This window comes from Callorhinus ursinus, unplaced genomic scaffold (assembly GCF_003265705.2).
Source record: "Callorhinus ursinus isolate GAN/ISIS: 27379988/994484 unplaced genomic scaffold, GSC_fseal_2.0 scaffold6, whole genome shotgun sequence".
Classification (NCBI taxonomy): domain Eukaryota; kingdom Metazoa; phylum Chordata; class Mammalia; order Carnivora; family Otariidae; genus Callorhinus; species Callorhinus ursinus.
Genome location: NW_027397068.1, coordinates 36,841,999 through 36,867,128, shown reverse-complemented (window position 1 = coordinate 36,867,128; position 25,130 = coordinate 36,841,999). Strand labels below are relative to the sequence as shown.

At 35.8% G+C, this 25,130-nt stretch overlaps 1 protein-coding gene across 5 annotated transcripts in view; it reads left to right on the top strand.

The window, feature by feature from the left end:
• CEP85L (centrosomal protein 85 like) overlaps positions 1-25,130 on the top strand; it is a 218,189-nt gene that overhangs the window by 86,642 nt on the left and 106,417 nt on the right. For all 5 annotated transcript variants that reach the window (XM_073893851.1, XM_073893849.1, XM_025864817.2 and 2 more), the window contains one exon: positions 22,676-23,463. In XM_073893851.1, the coding sequence (XP_073749952.1) occupies positions 22,750-23,463 (714 nt within the window). In that variant the 5' untranslated portion in view covers positions 22,676-22,749. The remainder of the gene's footprint in view (positions 1-22,675; positions 23,464-25,130) is intronic.

The following is a 25,130-nucleotide window of genomic DNA, read 5'->3' as shown; positions in this document are numbered from 1 at the left end:
ATAATTGTAAAAGAAGTATTCTTTTGTTAAATTGAAAGATGAAAATAATTTAGGTATATAGTGCTTCTGTTTCTTTAACTTTCTTTTTAACCTTCCCTAAAGATATTATATCCTGTTTTCACAGCCTTATTTAGTTTGTAAATGAATACTCTTAGAACTATTGATTTTATTTTAAGTTTGTTTAAGTATTACTCATATCTTTATGAGTAATAAAGTTGACAAGGTATATTGATAGGTGTATAGTGGAGTTTTTTACTTGATTGATCTGCAGTAGCATTTTAGTGTAGTGTTCTGCACGTACTACTATTGAAGTTTATTTCAGAGTCCTTCAGTGGGAGGCTGGTGATATTCTTGAAGTATTAAAGTAAATGTACTGTTATAGATACTTTTTTCCAAGCTTTCATCATACTAATGGAATATCTTCTTAAGCTATAAATGATAAGTAGGATTATTTTCTTTTGGTAATAGTCATGGTGTTAGAATTGGTTGGGTCTTTAGAGAAAACATAATTAGACCATTATATAAATGAGTAAATTCCCCAAAAACGAAATGACTGCTCTTACTAATACGATGGTTAAGAGTTTATGCTGTGTTTAAATGTGTTATCACTTAATTATGTGTACAATCTTTCTTTCAGCCTCCGTTTTTTCATCTGTAATTTGGAGATAACTCTTTTTTATGTATTATGAAGATGTAATAACATGACTTTTAAGTTGCTTAGTGCAGTTCTTTGCATTACTGTCATTGCTTTAAAAATGATTCTTGTTCTCCTTCCTTACTCTCTTTTTTTATGTCTTTTTCTTCAAATGTCTCTTTCTTAGGAAGTTCACCAGCTTGCTTATCTAAAACAGTGATGCTTCTACTGCCACCCTCACAGTTTTGTACCCACACCCTTACTTTATTTTGGGTTTATTTTTTCTCTCATGGAATAGGGACTGGTATTTCCTGGATGCTCAATTTTGTTCAACGAGACAATGCATATATAGACTTTCAGTTAAGGTTCCTGTTTTTAGCCTGCTTTTGTACCTGGTATTTCTGAGGTTAGGGCCTCTTTGATGTTCTCCCAGACAGGTGAATTCCCTGTGCTACATTCCAGACTTGTATTTTATGCCACGTATTCTACTGTCCTGCTTCAATAATTAACACTTTATTTTCCAGCTTCTGGAATTTTTTTGCAATCTTTTTTATGATGGTCCTGTATTGTTCATTGCCATGACTTTCTACTGTATTACTCTTCTGTCATTTCACTGGATCTTGAAAGGGAGAGATATAACTTTGTGCACTCAGGCAATGATCTTTAACCAGAAATTCTGTGAAATAGATAAAAATGAAAAAAAAAAGAGAAAAAGAACTGAAAGAAATGGTTATAAAACTTTTCCTAATGTCAACTTTTCTGTGTATTTGTCCTCCTCCCCAATTTTAAAAAAGTAATAAGTGCACATTTATTTATTTATTTAGATTTTATTTATTTATTTGAGAGAGCGAGAATGAGAGAGAGAGAGCACATGAGAGGGGGGAAGGTCAGAGGGAGAAGCAGACTCCCTGCTGAGCAGGGAGCCCGATGTGGGACTCGATCCCGGGACTTCAGGATCATGACCTGAGCCGAAGGCAGTCGCTTAACCAACTGAGCCACCCAGGCACCCAGTAAGTGCACATTTAAAAAAGCATAAAGGTGAATGTAATTTTAAAAGCAAATTTATTTTCTGAATATTGTTAAATTTGTGGTCTTTGAAAAATTTGAACCTATATAGAATTGAATAGAGGAAAAAGTTAAATCTCCCTTTATTTCCTCTTTTATTTTTGCTTTGTTTTCAGAGGTCATAAATGTTTTAGTGTGCATATTTAGTGCATATTTTTCCCGATCTTTTGCTGTGCATTTATTCACATACACATAGGTTTTAAAATAAAACTGTATCATCCCAAATATGTTTGTAATGTGCTTTCCTTTTATTTTTTTTTACTTCTTAAAATTTGATTTATTTAAAAAATAATTTATTGTAAACGAGTCACCTGACCTAATCCACATCACCTCCTAGAATTGTCTTTTTTTACAAGGACATCCAAACATTGAGATAAGACTGGGACTGGATTTGACCTCCTGGACACTTAAAAGAGTAAAATAGGCTTCCATGGAGAGAGAAGAGTAAAATAGGCTTCCATGGAGAGAGGAGGAGGGAAGCTGTTTTTTGATGTATTAGAAGGAACAAAAAGAATGAAAAAAAGTCTAGCCAATTTACAACAGATGAGCTAAATCACAAATCAGAATAAAACAGAAGCGTAGAATTTCTATTATATATATATATATATATATAGCATTTCTCTAGCAAACATAACTTAAGTACTTTTTAAAAACACATGCTTACTTGGAAGCTTAATGTATGATATAAAGATAGCATTTCACAGCAGTAAGATGCTTGGGTGTCTCAGTTGGTTAAGCATCGAACTCTTGATTTCAGCTCAGGTCATGATTTCAGGGTCTAGAGATTAAGCCCCAAGTTGGACTCCATGCTTAGGGGGAGTGTGCTCGAGATTCTCTCTCTCCCTCTGCCCCTCCCCCATTCACATGTGTGCACACGCTTTCCCTCAAATAAATTAAAAAAAAAAAAAAGGCAGTAAAGAAAGATTAGGCCTGAAAAAGGTGTAAAGAGGTATGAGATCTTGACTCAAACTGTAAGAAAACTAAATTTGAAATGGATTAAAGAGTTAATGATTTCTGTTGAAAATCATGAAAATATTAGAAGATATGAGATTAATTTTATGTTCTTAGGTTAGAAATATTCTTAAAGCACAAAACATTTGATTTAATGAAAATTCAAATTTTAAACATTGATAAAAGGTAGTAAATTCAAAGAGGACATACTGGTGATTAAATATTTGTAATAAAACTAACTAGGAAGTAATATTCATATTATTTAAAGAGCTTTTACAAATGAAGATGATGACCCCATATAGGTATTTACCTGTAAAATTTACAATATTTCATAATTTAAAAAATTTCATAGGTAAGAGATATAAGTAAACAATTTTCATGGGAAAAGTACAGATGGCTAATAAACATCAAAAAGGTGGTCAAAGTCATAGTGAAATGAAAATTTAGGGGATGAGATACTGCTTTTTGCCAACATGGGAAAATTGTCCCTTTTCCCAAAAAATAGACTGTAATATCCAGGGTCTGAGCATAGATGGGAAAAGTAGTACTCTAATAACTGGTATGTATATTCAGCCTTGATAGAGGGCAATTGGGCAATGATAACTAACAATTACATAGCTGTTATTATGTCCTAGGTACTGACATGTTAACTCATTTAATCCTCACAACAACTCTCTGATGGAGAAAGTGAGCCCATGAACAGGTGAACAAAGATAATATGTACAAGAATAGTCATTGTAACACTGTTTAGTAAAAAATTAGGGACAACTTTAAGTATACTAATAGGGACATGGTTAAATATTTCACTGTGTATCCACTTAATTAGGTAGCTCTGTATGTGCCGACCTAGAATGAAATCCAAGCAAATATCTACCTTAAGACAATAAAGTCAACACTTTCCAACACCTTTCTGAAATCCCTCTAAACCTCAGGGGGTTAAAACCAACCCTATGATGACAAGAAGAACAGGAGAAAACAACAGTGAAATTCTGGCAGCTGTAATTCAGAACAATAAGCAAGAAATTTTTCTAAGAGATCCCAGAGAGCTGAATCCTAAACAAGCAACAAATTCAGGAGCAAACTGTCAATATATATTACTAACTATCCTCAAAAGGGCTCAGGAACTGGTAGTACCAGCATTGCTAGGTTTCTCCACTGTACATTAACTCTTCGGCTTCCTACTGTATTCTGTTATCCGGATGCAGTCTCAGTCCACCTCCTGAAAGAGGAAGTACCTGAACTTAATATTTAGAATTATTCTTTAAGATATATTTGTCCCTTCTCTTCCATTTATTTATTTATTCAGTCGTTTATATCAGTATGGGCTCATGTGTATATACGTACTTATTTTTTTAATTAAACTTCAGACCTTATTAGAATTCCCCAGTTTTTCTGTTGGTGTCCTCCACTGTTCTAGTTCCTGTTCAGGATACCATTATTACTTTTAGTTGTAATGTCTCCTTAATGTCATTTGGTCTGTTACAACTTCTCATGCTTTCCTTTCTTAATAACCTTAATAGTGGTGAGGAGGACTGGTTAGGCATTTTATAGAATGTCCCTCAAATTGGATTTGTCTGGTGTTTTCTCAATGATTAGATTGAGGTTATGCTTTTTGGGCAGAATAGCACAGAGATGAAAGTGCCATATAGAGGGTACATGATATTTATTTGACATCAGTGGTAATGTTAACCTTGATCACTTGGTTAAAATGTATTTGCTGGGTTTCTCCACTATAACTGTTATTTTTCCCTTTCATACTCTATTCTTTGGAAGCACGTCCAACTCAAACTCAAAAAGGGGGTGGTGGTACTGAGTTCTATATCCTGGAGGGGAAAATACGTATGTATATTATTTGGAATTTTTTTTTTTTTTTGAGGGAGCGAGAGTGGGTTGGAGAGAGGCAGAGGGAGAGGGAGAGGGAGAATCTTAAGCAGGCTGTGTGCTCAGTATATAGACTGACATGGGGCTCCATCTCACAACCTTGACATCATGACCTGAGCCGAAATCAAGAGTTGGATGCTTAACCGACTGAGCCACCCAGGCGCCCCTATTTGGGATTCTTTTATAAGAAAGACTCATTTTTTTCTCCTCCTTCTCCATGATCCCGAGATCATGACCTGTGCCAAAGGCAGAGGCTCAACCACCCGAGCCACCTAGGTGCCCTTAGCAGCCATGTTCTATTTATTTATTCAGTCATTTATATCAGTATGGACTATGTATATTTATTTTATTTTTTAGATTATGACCCAATAATATTTATTTTGTTGCTCAAATTATTACAGCGTTGGCCTTTGGGAACTCTTTCATTTTGACTCCCGTGATGCTTTCTGCCCCACATCCATCCTTTTGTTTTTTGAGCACTTCCCTACTTTTGGGTACTATAAAATATCCCATGCTCATCTTATATTTTCCTTACCCTCACCCTGGAATCAGCTATTCTCCAAGGAGTCCTGGTTCCTTTTATTGGAGAGAGGTTTTTAGAAACCAAGATCTGGGTGCTGGGAATGCTTTCTAATGCTGGGGTGTCATGGCTTCTAGGCTGGCCCAGAAGATAGAGCTAGGCTATGTAGGTGTGTATACTAATTTGTGTATACGTACATATCTATAATTATTTCTATGTCTGTCATTATTTATATTAAGCTAAGCATGAGTTTCATGCTGACGTTTCTGACTCTAATCCAGTACGGCAAAGCTCATTTTAGCCTTTTCCCTTGTTCATCTGTATATAACTTCCTTCTCCCAGCAGTGAAATACCTCCCACCATCTACCACCCATTTATTTTTTTTTTAAAGATTTATTTATTTTTTGAGAGAGAGAGTGCATGAGAGTGAGTGTGAGAGGGGGGAGAGGGTGAGGGAGAGAATCTCAAATAGATGCCCTACTGAGCTGGAGCCCAATGTGAAGCTTGATCTCATGACTCTGAGATCATGACCTGAGCTGGAATCAAAAGTCAGACACTTAACCAAACGACTGAGCCACCCAGGGGCGCCCCAATCCATTTACTTATTTTTTCAACCCCCAGTACACAGGTAAAACAGGTTCAGAACCATTAACCTATACTTCCCTGTGTTAGTTCTTTAGTTCTCCCATAACAAATTACCACAAACTGGGTGGCTTAAAACAACAGAAATTTATTTTCTCGTGGTTTTGGAGACTGTAAGTCCAAAGTCAAGGTGTTGACAGGGCCATGCTCCCTTCAAAGACTCTAGGAATGAATTGTCCTTCCTTGCCTCTTCTAGCTTCTGGTGTTTACCAGCAGTTTGTCATTCCTTGGTTTGTAGCATCATAACTCTCATCTCTACCTCCTTTACATGGCTTTCTTTGGCTCTCCTCTGTGTCTTCAGATCTCTCCCTTCTAAGGACACTGGTCGTTGGATTTCAGGATCCCCCCCCCACCCCCTAATTCAGCATGACCTCATCTTGACTTGATTACATCTGCACAGACCCTGTTTCCAGATGAGGCCACATTATCATATTCTGGCTGTTAAGATTTTAATGTATCTTTGCGGGGAGGACAATTCATTCCACAACACTCTATTATAGGATATGTGATAAGATAGAAAGGCATGAAATAAGTAAGTGCTAGAGAGTAATTAGAACTAAGTTTAGTTGAAAATAAAACAGGAGTACTGCTTTGAGGGTTTAGAAAAAGGTCATTAGCTATTCTCATCAATAAACTTTAAAAATTAACTTTTTTGGGGAGAGAATGATGTAGGAAGGATAACAGATCTGAGGATTTAAAAGTTGTAGAGTGGATGCCCTGGGATTTTCTTAGTGTTAGTGTAAAGCTGTTTGCTTTAAGCAAATCATACTCTTTCTTAACTTTGGTTGTATGTTATGACTTCTCAAAAATTTACTTGAGATCCAGAAATAAAATTATTTAGCTTTCTGAAGCTTTGGCTTTGAAACTCAATAGTCCTTTTTTTAAGATAGTTACTTCAAGGGGCTCCTGGGTGGCTCAGTCGTTAAGCGTCTGCCTTCGGCTCAGGTCATGATCCCAGAGTCCTGGGATTGAGCCCCACATCGGGCTCCCTGCTCAGCGGGAAGCCTGCTTCTCCCTCTCCCACTCCCCCTGCTTGTGTTCCTGCTCTCGCTGTGTCTCTCTCTGTCAAATAAATAAATAAAATCTTTTAAAAAAGAAAAGTTACTTCAACCTCCATACAATATTATGGTATTAACCTGGATCCAGCTGGGAGTTTTCCTTTCTCGGTTTGGCCAAGGAGAGCTTAAAAATAATTTTGCTCCCTCCCCTCAGACTGAGGGGATATATGGATGAGGCTCCATGATGTCAAGGCTGAGATGCTACCTTTTCATAATGACTGGCTGAAGAACTGAAAATATCTCATTGAGAATATTACTGATAGTAGTATCTTTTTCATAATCTCCAGAAACTCTCTGATCCTGCTGTGTATTATTATATAATTATTTATCTTTTCTATTGCTGTTTAGGAAACAACGTTTTCTCCCTAATCTTTGAGTTGGTTTGAAACTAATTTATTTGTTAACAGTAGCAAAGATCACTGCTTTTTCTCACTGAATTATTCATCAGGTGTTAAATTCAAGTTCCTTTAATCTTTTAGGGATAAAGAGCATGATTTCCACTGTCTTCTCGAATTGGGCTGATGTGAAGATGTTATATTTTTTGGACCTTCATTATTTTTTCCATTTCCTCCAAGTTGAACTCCCAACTCCTTTCCCTGTTAGTTTTTTAGTAACACTTGAAGCAATGAGTGATTTTACTGGTATATATAACACAGATCTATACAGAATACCCTGCTGTCCAAAGAATCCATTGAGTTTAAGGCATGATCACGATAGGTAGTGTTAATTTGGAGGCTGCTATATATGGATGAGGCATAGAGCAAATAGGGTAAGAGTTCTAGGAAAGGATAAGGAAGGAGTGTAAAGAATGGTGGATTAAAGTAAGATGGAGTAGTAGCACTCAGGAAGACTGACAGTATCAGAAATTTGGGACTTCTTTGGAAAATGAATCAGAATTATGGTTTGAGTGGTACTGGTGATGAATGATCTTGATTGCGTTTATCATTGACTGCCTGGAGAGGTGAAGTGTACTGTTAAAAAAAAGTCAGCTATTTAAAAATGTTACCTGAATATAGGAAATAGTTTTAGGTGGTATATTAAAACAGGCATATTTAGCAGGCATATTCTTTTTTTTTTAAGATTATTTTTCTTTTTATTCATTTGCGAGAAAGAGACAGAGAGAGCACAAGCAGGGGGAGAGGCAGAGGGAGAGGGAGAAGCAGACTCCCCGCTGAGCAGGGAGCCTGATGCGGGGCTCGATCCTGAGATCATGACCTGAGCCAAAGGCAGAGACTCAACCACCTGAGCCACCCAGGCGCCCTTAGCAGGCACATTCTATTTAATTAGAAAGCGTGGTGTTTTTGCTTATGTAATACTGGATTCCAGTTAGTATATGTTTTCCCTCTAAATTTGTCTTTCTGAAGTTCTCATGGTAGCTACTTCGTGGGAGCTGTTCTTTTGCTCTTTCCCGTCATTCTTTGTTCTTTGGTAAGAGGCCTGAGTCTTCTTACAGTCTTGTTTGTCATTGTTGGATTTACTTCATGGCATATCTGTTTTATATAAAGGGATCAAAAAAATAACCATTGTGGAGGATTACTGGAATATTGAAAATAGTCTTGCTTTAGAATATAGCTAACAGGTTGAGATTTATAATAAAATGTCAGCTTAGAACATGCTGTGTGTTAATTTATTTCATACGAGTGTCATGTGGTTGTGCTTTACTTTGGCCTTGTATTATAGAAATCTTTTTTGTCATTCACTAACCATAGATCTGTAAAGAATTTATTTTTTCTCATTTATAAAATTAAATCTGTATGAAATCCCATACATTTTTTTCTTAAAAGATTTTGTTTATTTGACACACAGAGAAAGAGAGAGCACAAGCAGGTGGAATAGAAGGCAGAGGGAGAGGGAGGAGCAGGCTCCCCTCTGAGCAAGGAGCCCGATGTGGGGCTCAATCCCAGGACTCTGGGATCATGACCTGAGCTGAAGGCAGTCGCTTAACCAACTGAGCTACCCAGGCTCCCCTGAAATCCCATACATTGTAGAATAACCCAAAAGTGTTCATCTCCATTGTACTACAACCCCCAGCTGAGAATTACTATAGCATATACTTATATTAATTTCTAAATAATATACATGAGGAGCGCCTGGGTGGCTCAGTTGTTAAGCATCTGCCTTCGGCTCAGGTCATGATCCCAGGGTCCTGGGATTGAGCCCCACATCGGGCTCCCTGCTCATAGGAAGCCTGTTTCTCCCTCTCCCACTCCCCCTGCTTGTGTTCCTGCTCTCACTGTGTCTCTCTCTGTCAAATAAGTAAATAAAATCTTTAAAAATAAATAAATAAAATAAATAATATACATGAATTTGGACCAGTGTTTCCAAGTATAATTTGAGTTTGTTTTAGAGTGTATCTACAGAATATTTTATTAGCTGCTTTCAATTCTGTTACTGTTACTACTTGTCTTAGAGGAGGGTGTACATTCCTTCTTGATTTTTTAATGCTGTGGCTTGAAGTGCTGCATTATTTTGTTGTGACAATTTTTAGGTGAAATGTGTAAATGCATTTGAGTTCTTGAAAGACTGATTATTGTAAAAATCTCCATATACAAATTAAATACCTACATGATTTATGTACTACACGGAGCTATTAACAAGAACTTCTTTTTAATTAACAAAACCTCTTGAATTAACTCTACAGTTTATTTACTGTACTTGATGTCAGTACACATAGTTACAACTTTTATAAATTACTGTCAATTTTTTTTTTGGAGATATTTGAAGTAGCTTATGGAAAATAATAGTATAGGATGGACTATGTGGTCCGGTATGGTAGCCATTGGCAACATGTGGCTCATTGAGTGCTTCGACTGACTGTGCCTAGTCCAAATCGAGATGTAAAATGCACACTGGATTTTGAATACCTTGTGTAAAAAAATGTAAAATACCTTAATACTTTTTAATACTGATTACATGATGACATGATAATATTTTGGATTTGGTATTTAAATAAAGGCATTAATAAAGTTAATTTTACCTTTTCATTATTACTTGTAAGATGTGGTTACTACAAAACTTAAAATTACAAGGGTAGCTTGCATTATATCTCTTTTGGATATATTGGACATACTGGTTTTGAGAGTGGATAATTTGTAAAGGGTTCACTTTTAAAGATTTTGAGTGTGTGTATATGTTTATATATTTCCCAGTAGAAAGAGTATTGGGTTCTCAAAATAACTCCTGAAAGACCACTTAATATTTAATGTAATAGAAATTTATATTGATAGCATTATGTCTATGATAAATTGTATTCTGTTGTCAGTCTGGGAGTACGAAGAGCACACCCCTTTTATCATTTTGACAGTAAGTGATAAGAGCTTCACCACCTGTGGGATTGCTCTGGTTCCACTGACAAAGAGAAAGTTAAGATGTGTATGGTATAAAGGGTTAGGTTAGGGAAGATTTTAGGTTGGAGAATTCCTGAAATTCCAGAGTTCTGTTGCTCAGTTGGGAATCGGAGAAAAGGAATAATGTCAATAATTCCTGATGGAATTCCCCTTTTTGGGTCTGAGGTGTAGGCCCTCAGACTTAATTAGGAGGGAAGAAGGAACATTCCCCCTGGAGTCTCAGAGCATAGTTTGCTGTGAGGCCAGGAGGTACCCACATGAATGGGAGTGGGTAGAAGAGTATGATTGCACCACTCATATATCAAATTTGGTTGGAAATTGAGTGTTTAGGAGGAAAGAGCCTATTTGCTACAAGTGTCTAAAGTTTGGCTGTTCTTTGCAAATAATAACATTATGCTTATGTTACACATAAGCTGTGTATTTAACCTGATAGTAAATTTTGAGTTCTTATTTACCTTAGTAATTATTTCTCTTTGTCTGAAGGCGATCACTTTTGAATAGGTATACCTCTATATGCTAAGTATAAACTTGATTTATTGGGTATAGATCAAAGTACATGGAATCATTATTAAATTCCGCGGTACATTACTTTGAGTACAGCACATCAGTGACGTAAGTTATCAAACCTTAAACTGTGAATGGTACTATCTAGTCAGATACCCTCTCCCCACCGTATTCTCTGCCTTTTATTATTGTTTGGTTTTAACTGATGTTCCAGGTGATGCTCTTTGGCCACTGCTAAATCCTCAGAGTATCCTATGAATCATCTGAAAAATAACTTGCATTCTTTTTTATTTTAATTCTTTAAAAACTTAAAATCTGCATGTGAGTATAGAGTAACTGAATATAGAATATTAATGCAGTATGAATTACAACTATCCAGTTTTATAAATGCCCATTATGTAAGTAGAAGTACCTTTTCTTTTTTTTCTCTCCAACACGTAGCGTTTAGAGGTTCATTCACTTGATAAGTATTTATTGAATAACTTACTGTCTTTCAAGAACCGCAGAATCAAAAATATCTAAATAGAGAAGATTACATCAGAATCTCAGCGTGCGTGGGACAGAACGATGCTCTTAAGTTACGGTTGAGTGATTTGCTTTTAGCTCTAGTATTTTGAGATTTCAAATAATGCTAGATAAGAGTGTGAGGGTTTTTTTAAAAATATATTTAACAAGAAGTTGAGGTACTAATTTAAAATTAGTGGTACGACCTTTTAGCTGTGGTAATTTTTTCATGAGGTGTCAAATTCAGGTTGGTAGGAAATGGATCTGTGACTTGAGGATAGATGCGTCCGCAAGACCACCAAATTGTGACATAGGCCACACCAGCAGATCACCAGTTTCTTCCTAGATTTTCTTTGCTGAAACCTGGAGGCTGTAAAGAGCTGTTGTTACCACAGAAATTAGTTTGACAGGGAGTTGTTTTTGAAGTATGCCGCGCTTGTGTAGGGTACAACCTAGATGTTGTGCCAGAGCTGAATGATTAAGGGAGAAGCCAGAGGAAACTGGAAGTATAGGACCCTGTGCAATAAAAGAACTTCATTTTTGCCTAGGCTGTCTTTGTAACCTTCCACAGGACAGTCTTCGTCTCCCTTACGATTATGACATGAAACCTGGGAGGTCGGCTTGCAGGCAGTTCTTTTATCTGTTTAAGTCTGAGTTCTTAAGTGTAGCTTCTAACAGTCTGTTTTGGGGTTAATTTTCAAGCATATTTATATACTTTACTAAAAAAAGAGGTACAGAGAGAGTTAAATAATTTTTTACTTTGATAATTCCCAACTGCTAATTTGTATTAGAGATAATTTTCTCATCTCATTAACCTCATTTATTTCAGAAGGGACTGATAAAAATGGACTTAAATTTAATCATATTTTCATTAGTTAGTTGTTTTTACTAAGAAATAATAGGGCTATTTAATATAAAATTTGAGGTCATCCTGTGACTATGTACACATATCAGAAAGGAAGAAAAATCAGAAAAGTTACCAGTTGGTGCATTGTCTTTATTTTATAAAGAAATGAAGGCCTTGTAAGGTAAGGACTTGTTCAGTCATTTATATATATCATATAGGCAGTAATTACTGAGTGTCTGCTCTCTGTGAGATACTGTGCTAGGGGTTGGGATTAACAGACATTTTCCCCTGTTCCTGTGTATGTGAACAGACTCCACTAGAACTTCTCTAGCGGAGAAGACAGATAGGAAATAATTAACATAAAATAGCAGTGTGATAGATGAAGTACACAGGGTAGGGGGGCATACCTGAATCCATTGGATTTGGTGAAAGACCTCTGGCAGAAGTAATGTTTAAGCCAAGGTCCAGAATGTAAGTAGGAACTGGCAGGGCGTAAGGTGAGAGGAGATTAGGCTGAGAGAATAGCATGGTCCAAGACAGGAAGGTGTGAGATTCTGGAGATGGAGCAGAGGACACCAGACTACAGTTTGACTGCTACAGTAGTCAGTTGGCTTTAACATTAATAGAAATACCTACCATAATTTTTTTCAGTATGGAGTTTTGTACTTTATACATGATTTAAAAAGATTCTTCATTATAGAATCCTTTGGAGATAAAATATGATTAACTGTATTTTTTTTTTAACTGATGGAAAAAGAGTTAGAGGGGGTTAATAATGTATCTGGGGTTATACAGCTTTTCAAGTGGTGGAGCTGAGATTCTTCAAGCCTAACTCCAAAGCTCTGCCTTAACCCCACTGTGTAAGATATCTGTACTCAGAAGGGAGAAACTAGATGGAAAGAAGTCCTGCAAGGTGTAATTTAGGATGGTATAGGTAACACTAGACTGAGAAACAGACCCGGATTCTATTTTGAGATTTGTACTTGGTCAAGTAATTTAACCTTTATGGACTTTAGTTCTTCATTTGCCTATGGGAGTAGGTCAGAGGTTATGCACAGAACATTTTTCTTTTACTTGTGAAAGTAAATAATTTCACAGCAGTATTCAAAATAATTATGACTTACATTCTTTTGCAAACCAAATAACTTTTTCCTTTGCGCCTCATCTCTACTTTGTTTTCTTGTTGATCTACATTATTTCTTAAAATGAAATATTTGCATTTTAAATTCTTAAACATGGCATATAATGGCATCATAGCTCTAGTAGGCTTGCAGGAGGTATATTTTGTATCTTTATGGACTTCATTTTTACTTCCACTGTTATTCATTCATCTGTTCATCCATCTATCCATTCATTTATTCACTCAATTTTTCTTTTGTTTCTTGATCTGGTAGGATATGAATGCTTAAACCTGACCAAGCTAAGCTGAATTTAGTTCATTTTAGTTCTCTGTGATGAACCTATGTATTTCTGACCTGGAAAGGCTATTCATACAGCCATGGGTTTAGGGATATTAATAACTTCAAATCTCCCCAGACTAGCAGATGGATGGAGGATAGATAGATGGAGATGGATAATTTGTTGTCTGTTCTGTCATAGTAAGTTTTGTTTCTAAGAAAATTTGCATTTTCAAAAATCACATCCTGTAATTTAAGAGATTAAGTTCTAATTTGTGAAAATTTTTACAGGAGAGAAATAACGTACAGCTCTTTATAAGTAAACTGACTGGTGAGACTTAAAACTAGTGGGCAGTATCCAGAAAATGGTAAAGTTGAATGAAATTTTAAAAGGCACTTAAGAAAAAAGAAATAAGTTTTTGTGTAAATAAAAAAAGAAGCTGTTTGTATTCACTGGCTTTTAAAATGAGTTTTATTTTGAATTTTGGCATCTTTAATCTGTACTTCAGATTGTCCTTTAATTAAGTTGCTAATAATCTGGTTGGAGATCAGAAATGCCTTCTACCTTCTTGTTTTTGAAGCCAGCTTTTCATTTTGTTTTATAAACACAGAAATGCTTATGCACAGAATTGCATACGATCGCTGTCATGTACAGTTGCTAAAAGAGTAGGCCATACATTTGGCTGTAGGGAAACAAGTTTCTCACTATCCTTAAATAAAAGCAAGCAGTGTAGGAAAGCATGATTTATTATGATATTGATACTTGACATACAGTTTTCCTAATGTTATTGATAGTTATTTTTATATGATCTTTTTTGTGATTATTCTCAGACTTTATGCAGATACCATAACGCCAAAAGAGGTCTTACAATATTTTATCAGGATTGCTTTGGCTTTTTGGGATCTGTTGTGGTTCCTTACAAATTTTAGGATTGTTTGTTCTAGCTCTGTGAAAAATGCTGGTGTTATTTTGGTAGGGAGTGCATGAAATGTGTAGGTTGCTTTGGGTAGTATAGACATGTTAACAATATTTGTTCTTCCAACCCATGAGCATGGAAAATTTTTCCTATTTCTTTGTGTACTCTTCAGTTTCTTTCATAAGTATTCTATAGTTTTCAGAGAAGAGGACTTAGTATTTTAGGTGTATCTTTTGTAAACATTTTAACTGGATTAATAATGACTTGGACAATTCTTTGTGAGTAGATTTGCACTTACTGTGATGATTATTATATTTTGGTGCATTTTAAAAACCCTATTGTATACTTTCTTTTCTGCTTTCATCTCAGGTTTTTTCCATCCTTTCTTGCCTTCTTTTGATTGACTTTTTTCTTCATGCCATTTTCCTAATAAAAATTTTCTAGTAAAGAAGTTATACACTACCATGTTTTTAAAAAACAGCTTTATTGAGATATAATTTACATACCATACAATTTACCCAAAGTGTACAATTTAATGGTTTTTAATATATTCTTTTTATTGTGCAGTTATTACCACAGTCCAATTTTAGAACATTTTTAGCCTCCCTAAAAGAAATCCACTAGCTGTCACTCTTCATCTTCCTAAGCAACCACTAATCTTTCCTGTCTCTATAGATTTCTTTGTTCTGGACAATTCATATAAACTGGATCATCTAATATGTAGTCCTTTGTGACCGATTTTCACTTAGCATAATGTTTTCAAGATTCATTCGTGTTGTAGCATATACCAGTACTTCATTTCTCTTTATTGTCATATACTGTTCCATTCTATGGATAATACCACAATTTATCTTTTCATCATTTGATGGACATTCAGGTTGTTTTGGCTTTGGGGCGTTAAGAATAATGTCTCTATGATCATATTTTCATTCTTTTAGGTATGTACCCAGGAGTAGAATTGCTGGGTTATATGATATCTCTATTGTTTAGTCTTTTGAGGAGCTGCCGAACTGTTTCCTAAGCAATGGTGCCTTTTTTCATTCCCACCAGCATTGTATGAGGGTTCCAATTTCTCCCCATCCTTGCCAACATTTATTATCTGTCGTTTTGATGATAGCTATTCTAGTGGGTACGAAGTGGTATCTCATTGTGGTTTTGGTTTGCATTTTCCTGATGACTACATGATGTCGAGCATCTTTTCATATGCTTTAATAAGTCCATTTGTGTATCTTCTTTGAAGAAATATCTGTTCAAATCTGAACCCATTTTTAAATTGGGCCATTTGTGCTTTTATTGAGTTGTAAGAGTTTTTTAATATAATCTAGATACAAATCCCTATCAGATAAATGATTTGCAAAAATTCTCTCCCATCTTGGGCGTAGTCTTTTTAGTTTCTTGAAAGTCTAATTGGCAGCAAGTTTTAAAAATTTTGATAAAAGTCTAATTTATCTTTACTTTCTTTTGTTGCTTGGGCTTTGGTATTATATTTAGGAAACCACTGCCTGACTTAATGTCATGAATATTATACCTTGCAGCTAAACCTATAGTTTCTTCTAAGAGTTTTATAGTTCAGCCGTTTATAGTCTTTAGGGCTATGATTCATTTTCAGTTAGTGCTTATGGATGGTACAAGGTAGGAGTCCAACTTTATTCTTTGGCCTGTGGCTGTACAGTTGTTCTAGGTCTACCTCTTCTTTTAGTTGTTAATGTAGATGTTATGTAACCCTTAGCTTGACTGTCTAGAATGGTAATTAGAATCTTTCTCCTCCTCTCACAGATATAAGGACCTTAAAAATTGGGAATTCTGGGGGTGCCTGCGTGGCTCAGTCAGTTAGGCGTCTGCCTTTGGCTCAGGTCATGATCCTAGGGTCCTGGGATTAGAAAAAAAAAAAATCTTAACCAAAAAAGGGGAGGCTGATGCACCCTTGTTTTGTGTTGTATGTTATAGTTGCAAATCTGTTCTATCCTTTTTTAGCCCACAAATTAGATATTGTTTTTACTGTTTTATGCAGTTGTCGTCCTTTGTTTCTTTAGATTTAGTTGCATTTGCTTAAAAAAAAAAACCCAATTCTTTGTTTTTATTTTTACTTTTTTTTTTTTTTTTTTTTTTTACAACTCAGGACTCATTTGTCTTCTTCCTGAAAGAAACTAAAGGAATCTTAGTAGCTCTTCTAGTGAGTTTGTTGGTGGTAAGCTCTGTTTTTGCTTGGCTGAAAATATATTTGCCCTTATTCTTGAAAGATAGCTTACCTTTCTAAACAGTTCTTGGGTGCCTGTTATTTACTGTTAACCCTTTGGAGATATTATTTCACGGTGTTCTGGATTCCATTATTGCTGTTGAGAAGTTGGCTATTATCCTGAGAGTTCTTTTATGAATAGTCTGCCTTTTCTCTCTGGCTTATTTCTCATTGTCTGGTGTTTTGTAGTTTCCTTATGATAAACTTTAGTTTTGCTCTGTAGCTGTGTATGTAATCCACATGAATTCATTTACAATGAATTGTAAACCCTAAGGGGAGGGGATATATTCATATTTTTGTGAATAAGGTATTTGCATTGTCTTTTTTACCTAGTACAGTGCCTTGTACACAATACATTCCTAGGAGATTCTTTAGTTGAATTATTGTTGAATTTTTTTATATAGCTCTTTTACTACCAGGATGTAGCTTAGAATATTTTAAAATATTTATAAAAATACAGGGAATGCTTAGAAATATTCATTTGTTCAAAAAAAAGGATGGAGTTACATGTGGCATAAAAATTTTTTTCTGATATTATAGGATTAGCAGGAAAGAAAAAAAGTATCCTGCTGTTGTATAAAACTATTATCTTTGGGTTAGAGTTAAAATTTTTATTTAAAAATGTAATATTTCTTATAATATTTCATATTGACAAATATGTTAAGTGGTTACATTTGATTTGATTTGAGAGAGATTGAGAACATGTGTGCAAGTTGGGGGGGCACAGAGGGAGATGTAGAGAGAGAATCTTAAGCAGGCTCCATGCTAGGCATGTGGGGCCTGATCTCATGTGGGGCCTGATCTCATGACCCTTAGATCATGATCTGAGCTGAATTCAAGAATTGGGTGCTTAACTAACTGAGCCATCCAGGTGCCCCTAAGTAGTTACATTTTAAATCAAAATATTTTGATATGAGGTTATATAGTTTCCTGATTAATTTTTTTAATCTAAACACTTGTGATTTATTGTTGTAATATAGGTCTGAATGGTGTGGTCTTTTTTGAATTTATTTACTTTTATTTAGGAAGGGTAGAACACAGAGAGAGACTATAATACAAGAGAAGATAGAATCAATGTATTCATCTATTGCCAGATAACAGTAACATGACAGTGAAACAAAAGGCTGAGATTTTGTTCAGAATTCAGAATACATTATCTTAAATATTCACTTGTATTATCAGGTTACAGCAAAGTCCTCCTCTTAGATTTCGGATTGCAAGGGAGAAGGCTGTCTGAAACCATTAGCTGTACTATGCTATCTGTGAATGCTGTAGACCCTGTCCTCTGGTTTTTAAAAGGACTACCCTTTGCTGGTTTCAGATTTCACTGTGGTAACTTAGATGTGGGCCAGATGCCTATTGTAATAACTTGCATTTGGGATTTGTGGCTACAATTAGATAGTATAATGAAGCACATTAGGAATTGTATTACATCTGTCCCTAATTGCCTGTTTCATTAGGGTGAAAATAACATTCTTTAGGTGTTAATATTTTCTGGACTTATCTCTGAGATATAATGGTCCTTTTTCTAAATATCCATGCTATCAAATATTTAATTTTTTCTTCCTTATTTCATGTTGTATGTGCGTATGTATATATGTATGTGCTTATGTGTGTGAATAGACTAGGCTTTAATCCTTAGTTTTGTCAGTACTGAAATCTGAAAGTCACAGTATATCAGTTTGTACACTAGAACTCAGATACTGGTGATGGTTGAACTTGGGATATTTAAGCTTGAAAGCTTCAGAACTAGAATCAGACACAGACGGAGTGATGTTGTAGTGAATAGAACAGAGAATCACTCACTCGACAGTGATATTTCCTGGTCACCTCTCTACTTTAACTGAATCAGGATCTCTTGAAGAAGGGCTCCAGATCCCAGGTAATTGTTTTTGTATGTTAAAGTTTGAGAAATTCAGATGAGTGACTTTTAGGAGTAAATTCTGTTCTCAGTATAATGTTCTTTGAATAGCATATATCAGTTACTTTCAGATTTGTAGAAGGAAATGCTATATGATGTGGAATTGGTTTTTATCACCAATTATTGATTTTCCATGCAGTTGGGAAATATTGAGTTAACAAAGGTAGTCAGAAAAAATAGCACATTATCAGATACAAGTAGCAGCCAAGATTGGTGACCTGTGGTCTCAGAGGTTTCAGTTGTGACTTGGAAAGTGAGACAGTCACCTGATACATTGTTCATACTTAAGTAACAGTGTTATTTGAGATATTTTAAACTCTTTGAGGTCACAAAACAAAACATCTTTGCAATAGTTTGACCAAATGGTATGATTATGCTCCTTGAAAAGAAATTAAGATATTGTATAAAGTTAAATATGAAAACATCTTTCTCCTTTTCTCCTCTTTCCATGATGAAGGGTATACCTTTGTTTATTAAGTTTTGGGTGTATTCTTCCAGACTGTTTCTCTGCTCATGAATATATATGTGTTTACATATATTTGCTTATATGCTTGCATATTTTAAATATTGATATATACAGATTGCTTCTCTTCTCTCAAAGGCTATAACAATTTATTTTCTCATCATTGTAAGATATGGTAGCCTTTAATAATCTTATGAATAGGATAGGGAACACACTTTAACTATTAATGAGTTTGAACATTTTTTTTTTAAAGATTTTATTTATTTATTTTCAAGAGAGAGCATGAGCATGAGCAGGAAGGAAGGGCAAAGGGGAGATGGAGAGCAGGCTGGGAGCCTGACTCAGGGCTCTCGACCCCAGGATTATGACCTAAACTGAAGGCAGACACTTAATAGACTGAGCCACCCACATGCCCTGAACATCTTTTTTTTTTTTTTTTTTAAAAACATATATTTTTTATTTGCATTTCTTGTGATTTGCTTTCTGATTTCCTTTGCCTGTTTTAAAATTGGGTTGTTAGGTTTTGTTTTGTTTTTAAATTTATTAGAGTTCCTTGTATCCTATGGCTATTTAGTTTTTTTGTCTGTTATATGATGGAATAACGTTTACTGAGCTTTTTTAATGGTTTAATAATAACTAATGGTTTTCTTTGTACCAGAAATTCTTCTGAGTCCTTTATGTGTGTTTTTTCATTTAATCTTCACTGTCGTTCTGTCTGCTTTATGGACAAAGGGACTGTGATGCAAGGAGGTTAAAAAGATGTTTGAACACATGCCACTTAAGTGTTGAGCCAGGATTTGAATCCAAAAAGACTAATTTTAAAACTGTTACATTTAACCTTTATAATTTATCTTTATTTACAAAGTTTTATAAATTTAAAAAACAAAATTTCAAATTTGTATTTTTTAAAGTTAAAGACACTTAATGATTTTAATACAAATACTCCTTTAGTAATAGTAACATAAATGTGTATAGATACACACACACACACTTACATATTGGTAGATAGATGTAGTACTATATAATACAGATATTTCATACATTTTTAGGGACATGTGTCCTATTTCTATTTAGAATTGACCTTCAGTAGCTTATCCTGATTTTTTTCTATTGATTATCATAATAATCTGTTAATCTTCCTGTTGCCAATCATTTTGCTTTAATCTGTCCTCAACACTGTTATTGGAATAATCATTTTAAGTATGGTTTTGATCATGTTGTTCACTCCTTTGGAAACTTTCAGTGGTATCACAATACTTGATGAATGAAGGCCAGGCTCTTTCCTTACTGGGGCATGTGAAGACTTAAATAATTCTGTTTCATCTTTACCTTTCAAGAATTACCTTGAGGGGCGCCTGGGTGGCTCAGTCGTTAAGTGTCTGCCTTCGGCTCAGGTCATGATCCCCAGGGTCCTGGGATAGAGCCCCACATCAGGCTCCCTGCTCAGCGGGAGGCCTGCTTCTCCCTCTCCCTTTCCCACTCCCCCTGCTTGTGTTCCCTTTTCGCTGTCTCTCTCACTGTCAAATAAATAAAATCTTTAAAAAAAAAAAATTACCTTGAGGAAATTTTTTTTGTTTAAAAAATTTAGTCTGCTTGCCTTGATACAATATCTAGTATACTAGTCTTTGAATCCAATGGTTCAGGTTCAGATTTCCATGGCACTCTGTTTGCATGCAATATGACATAATGCAAAGCACTGTCATTTCTTGAATTTCTATATGGTGTGACCTCACATGTGGAAGACTGGTTGGAAAGGGGGTGAGAGAATCAAGCACATTTTTCTGAAGCAGAGTTTGCATAACCAATGAACGATTTTTCTCTTTTTAGACTGTGTTTCGGGACTGATGGAGTTTGGGTGTGTGGAGCAGGATTTAAGTCCCGCCCTCGCCACCCTAGGGCACAGCCAGTGGTGTGAAGTACAGGCTTGCAGTTGCTGACCTTACTTGCTATATGATCTTGAGCAATATACTTAACTTTTCTAAATGTTAATTTCCTCCTTTGAGCAACTTTTCTTGATACTTACTACATACAGCAGATAAACGGGATAATTTGTTTTTTTCTTGGGAATTGCATTCTTCTGGCTTTCATATTTGGATCAGTTAGTGTTCTTAATCAGCTTAATGAAGAATTTATTTAAGAGTGTTTAGTATCTCATAGAATTTTGGGGGAAGGTTGGAGAACCAGGCTTAAGGTTAAACTTACAGGTAGTATACCTCAGATCACCTTTGAGAACTGTTACTTTTCCAGCCCCACCACATACCATTGCTGCCCAATTGCTGCTACTCTGGGCCGGAACTTGATTGGCTGCCCCTGGTGCTGCCAATGTGGAACGCTAATGCCCCTGCTGTTGCTTGTACCAGCCAGAAAGGGTAGCTCCATACAGAGCCATTTTCTTATGTGACTCACTTCCAAACTGAAATTTTGTGCAGGTGTTTCTGAATGTCTACACCATAATTGCAGAGTATTTTGGGAATCTGAGGTCTAAAATTAATTTGGGGAGATTAGACTTATAATGTGGGAATTATTCTGAGTATAAAATGATTCTGCAGAAGCTGATGAGAAGCTTGAGCATGATAAATAAATGTTCACTATAATACTTTTGCTTGTATTCTTCCATCGGTAGTTTTTTTTTTTTTTTTTTAATCTCCAAGTGAATCAATTCTTTACTGGAATTTCATTGTTTGAATTAGTCTATGTGGCTCTTTCTCATCTGAATTTTCTTATGGCCTTTTCATCATTTCTTTTTGCAATATTTTATTTCTTTAAGACAACATCAAAGCTCACAAGTAGTATTAAATATATTCTAGTATGAGCCAAACAGTATGGAAAAATATAGAATAAGCTGTGAAAGTTGCCTTTCACCACTCACCTCTTCTCCCCTCACACTTTCAATTGCTATCCCCTTTTGAAGTATCCTCTGATGAAAATGTATAATCTTTAATTTTGATTTGACACATTTGATGATAATTTGTCACTTGATGGTAAGTTCATGGACTAGAGAGGTCTTTATTTGTGCTTTGGGTTCCATGGAGCCTACTAAAACTGTTACTGTGTGTAGAAGAATGATATGTAAAGGCTTGACCTAAGGCAATAGCTGTGTCATCATTTTGGAAGTGAGGGCTTTTACAACTTGGGGATTTAGTGACTGCAGAGAAAGGTAGCAGTCTAAGTAGACTACAGGAGTTCTAGTTTGGGAAACGTACCATTGATGATGCCATTTAAGGGAGACTGGGAATGGAGGAACTACTCTGTATCCATAAGTATATTGCTAGAGTGCTTTCTAATTATATTCCATTATTGTAGGATCTCCTTTACCCATATTTCTGATTTGAATTAGAGTTTGGGAAGGTGCTAAAATGTTTGAGTATGGCATAGATTTCCACAGTTTAGGAAAGACTGTGAAAAATACCCATTTTCTAGTAGAGTTATTTCTGAGGCTTCAGTGCTGGATGATGAATAAGACCTCTCAATGGGGAGATGGATTTTTCTTTTTAAAAAAGTAACAATAATTAGGTTAAATAGAGTGACTGTAAACCTGTTTTCTAGTCACTTATCTGTAAGTAGATAGTAAATGGGCATATATTCCATTATTCATTTTTAGAAAATAATATTTGAAAATATGTTTGGTTTGTTTCAGATAAACATCATAATAACCTCATTTTGATGAAGTGTCTCTGAAAACCTTGTGCTTGGAAACGATATTCGGATATTTGTTTTGGCATTTTGCAATTAGGAGACTTTTTTTTCCTGTTAATTATAACTAATTTGACATTCTTTTCTCTTTCCAGATCATTCAACTTCAAGTGGCACATTATCTTTTAAGCCTAGTCGATCATTGGTTACTCTTCCTACTGCCCATGTCATGCCGTCTAACTCCAGTGCTTCAGTTTCCAAACATAGGGAATCATTGACATCAGAAGGCTCAAAATGGAGTACGAGCCTCATGCAAACATTGGGAAACCATAGTAGGGGAGAGCAGGACTCTTCACTAGACATGAAGGACTTCCGGCCTCTCCGGAAATGGTCATCTTTATCCAAACTCACTGCCCCGGATAACTGTGGCCAGGGTGGCATCGTACATGCTGATGAGTCAAGGAGTGGTTTGGAAAAGACAGGGAGAGCCAAGGTTTTAACATCGCAACTAAGAACAATTGGGCCTAGCTGCTTACATGATAGTATGGAGATGCTTAAGCTAGAGGACAAGGAAATAAATAAAAAACGATCATCAACTCTGGACTGCAAATATAAATTCGAGAGCTGTAGCAGAGAGGACTTTAGAGCTTCTTCCTCCACTCTTAGGAGACCGACCTTAGACATGACATACAGTGCCTTACCTGAAAGCAAGCCCATTGTGACAAGTGCAGAGGCCTTTGAACCTCCGAAATATTTATTGCTGGGTCAACAGGCAGTAGGTGGAGTTCCCATTCAGCCTTCTGTGAGGACGCAGATGTGGCTTACGGAGCAGTTGCGGACAAACCCTTTGGAAAGTAGAACTACAGAGGACTCTTACAGTTTAGCTCCTTGGCAACAGCAGCAAATTGAAGAGTTTCGACAAGAAAATGAAACACCAGTGCAGGTAAGGCTCAAAGTCTAGTGTTTGCTTCCCTCCAGTGGATGTTAGGAGTACAGTAGCACACGAATATAGGACAGTGTGTCCATGTCCGTAGGCGCAGTTTGTTTCACTTTTCCTTTTTCCTGCAAGTTACTAAGCATAAAGGGTATAAACTCGCAAAGTACTGTTTTGATAAACTGAAGTTAAAAAATATTTGAGGCTGATTAACATGAAAAACTTAAAATCTTGTACCTAACTTAGTCTTTACTTTCCTTCTCATTTTGTTAAGTGAGCATAAAAATAAAGCAACACATATTCAATTTAAGGAAATGTGAAACAAAGGAACTGGCATGGTATAATAGAACATTAATTTGGGAGTATGGGGGCTTGGATTTTGTTTCTGTTTCTATCAGATTCAGAACCTAGATGATTTTCTATCTGGGCCTCAGTTTCTTTTTCTATTCTTTTTTTTATTGATATATAATTAACAGATAACATTATATTAGTTCCAGTTCTACAACATAATGACTTGATATATATATGTTTTGTGAAATGATCACCACAATAAGTCTAAGTCTGGTCTGGCTAATGTCCATCACCATACAGTTTCAATTTTTTTTTCCTTGTTATAACTTGTAAAATTTTGTCTCTTAGCAACTTTCAAATATATGGTGCAGTATTATCAACTATAGTCATCATGCTGTATGGTACATCCTCATAACTTGGAAGTTAGTATCTTTTGACTTCACCCATTTTGCCCACCCCCAGCCCCTGGCAACCACCCATCAGTTCCCTGTGATGTTTTTCTTTCTTTTAAGATTCTACATATAAATGAAATGATACAGTATTTGTCTTTGACTTCTTTCACTTATAATGCCCTCAGGGTATATTCATGTTGTCACAAATGGCAAGATTTCATTTTGTAACAACTGAATAATATTCCATTGTATATATACCGCATTTTATTTGTTCACTCATTTATCAGTGGGCACTTAGGTTGCTTTCATGTCCTGACTATTGTAAATAGTGCTCCAGTGGACATAGGAGTGCATATATCTTTTTGGGTTAGTGTTTTCATTTCTTTCAGATAAATATCCAGAAGGGGAACTGCTGGATCCTATGGTAGTACTATTTTTAATTTTTTGAGGAACGCCTCATACTGTTTTGCATAGTGGCTGCACCAATTTACATTCCCATCTACAATACACAAGGGTTGTCTTTTCTCCACATCCTTGCCAATACTTGTTATCTCTTGTCTTTTTGCTAATGACCATTCTAACAGGTGTGAGGTGATAGCTCATTGTGGTTTTGATTTGCATTTCTCTGATAGTGATGTTGAGCACCTTTCCATGTGTCTGCTGGCCATCTGCATGTCTTCTCATTTCTTCATCTATGAAATGAGTAGGTGGAACTAAAGTCAGGTGGTGTTTGAAATGTATTTAGGTTTATAAGCAGAGATGTACTTATTTTAAAAAGATTAAGTTGAGTCAGGGGGTGCCTGGGTGGCTCAGTCGGTTAAGCGTCTGCCTTCAGCTCAGGTCATGATCTCAGGGTCCTGGGATCAAGCCCCACGTTGGGCTCCCTGCTCAGTGGGGAGGCTGCTTCTCCCTCTCCCTCTGCCTGCCACTCCCCCTTTTTGTGTGCTCGCCCTCTCTCTGTCAAATAAATAAAATCTTAAAAAAAATTTATTA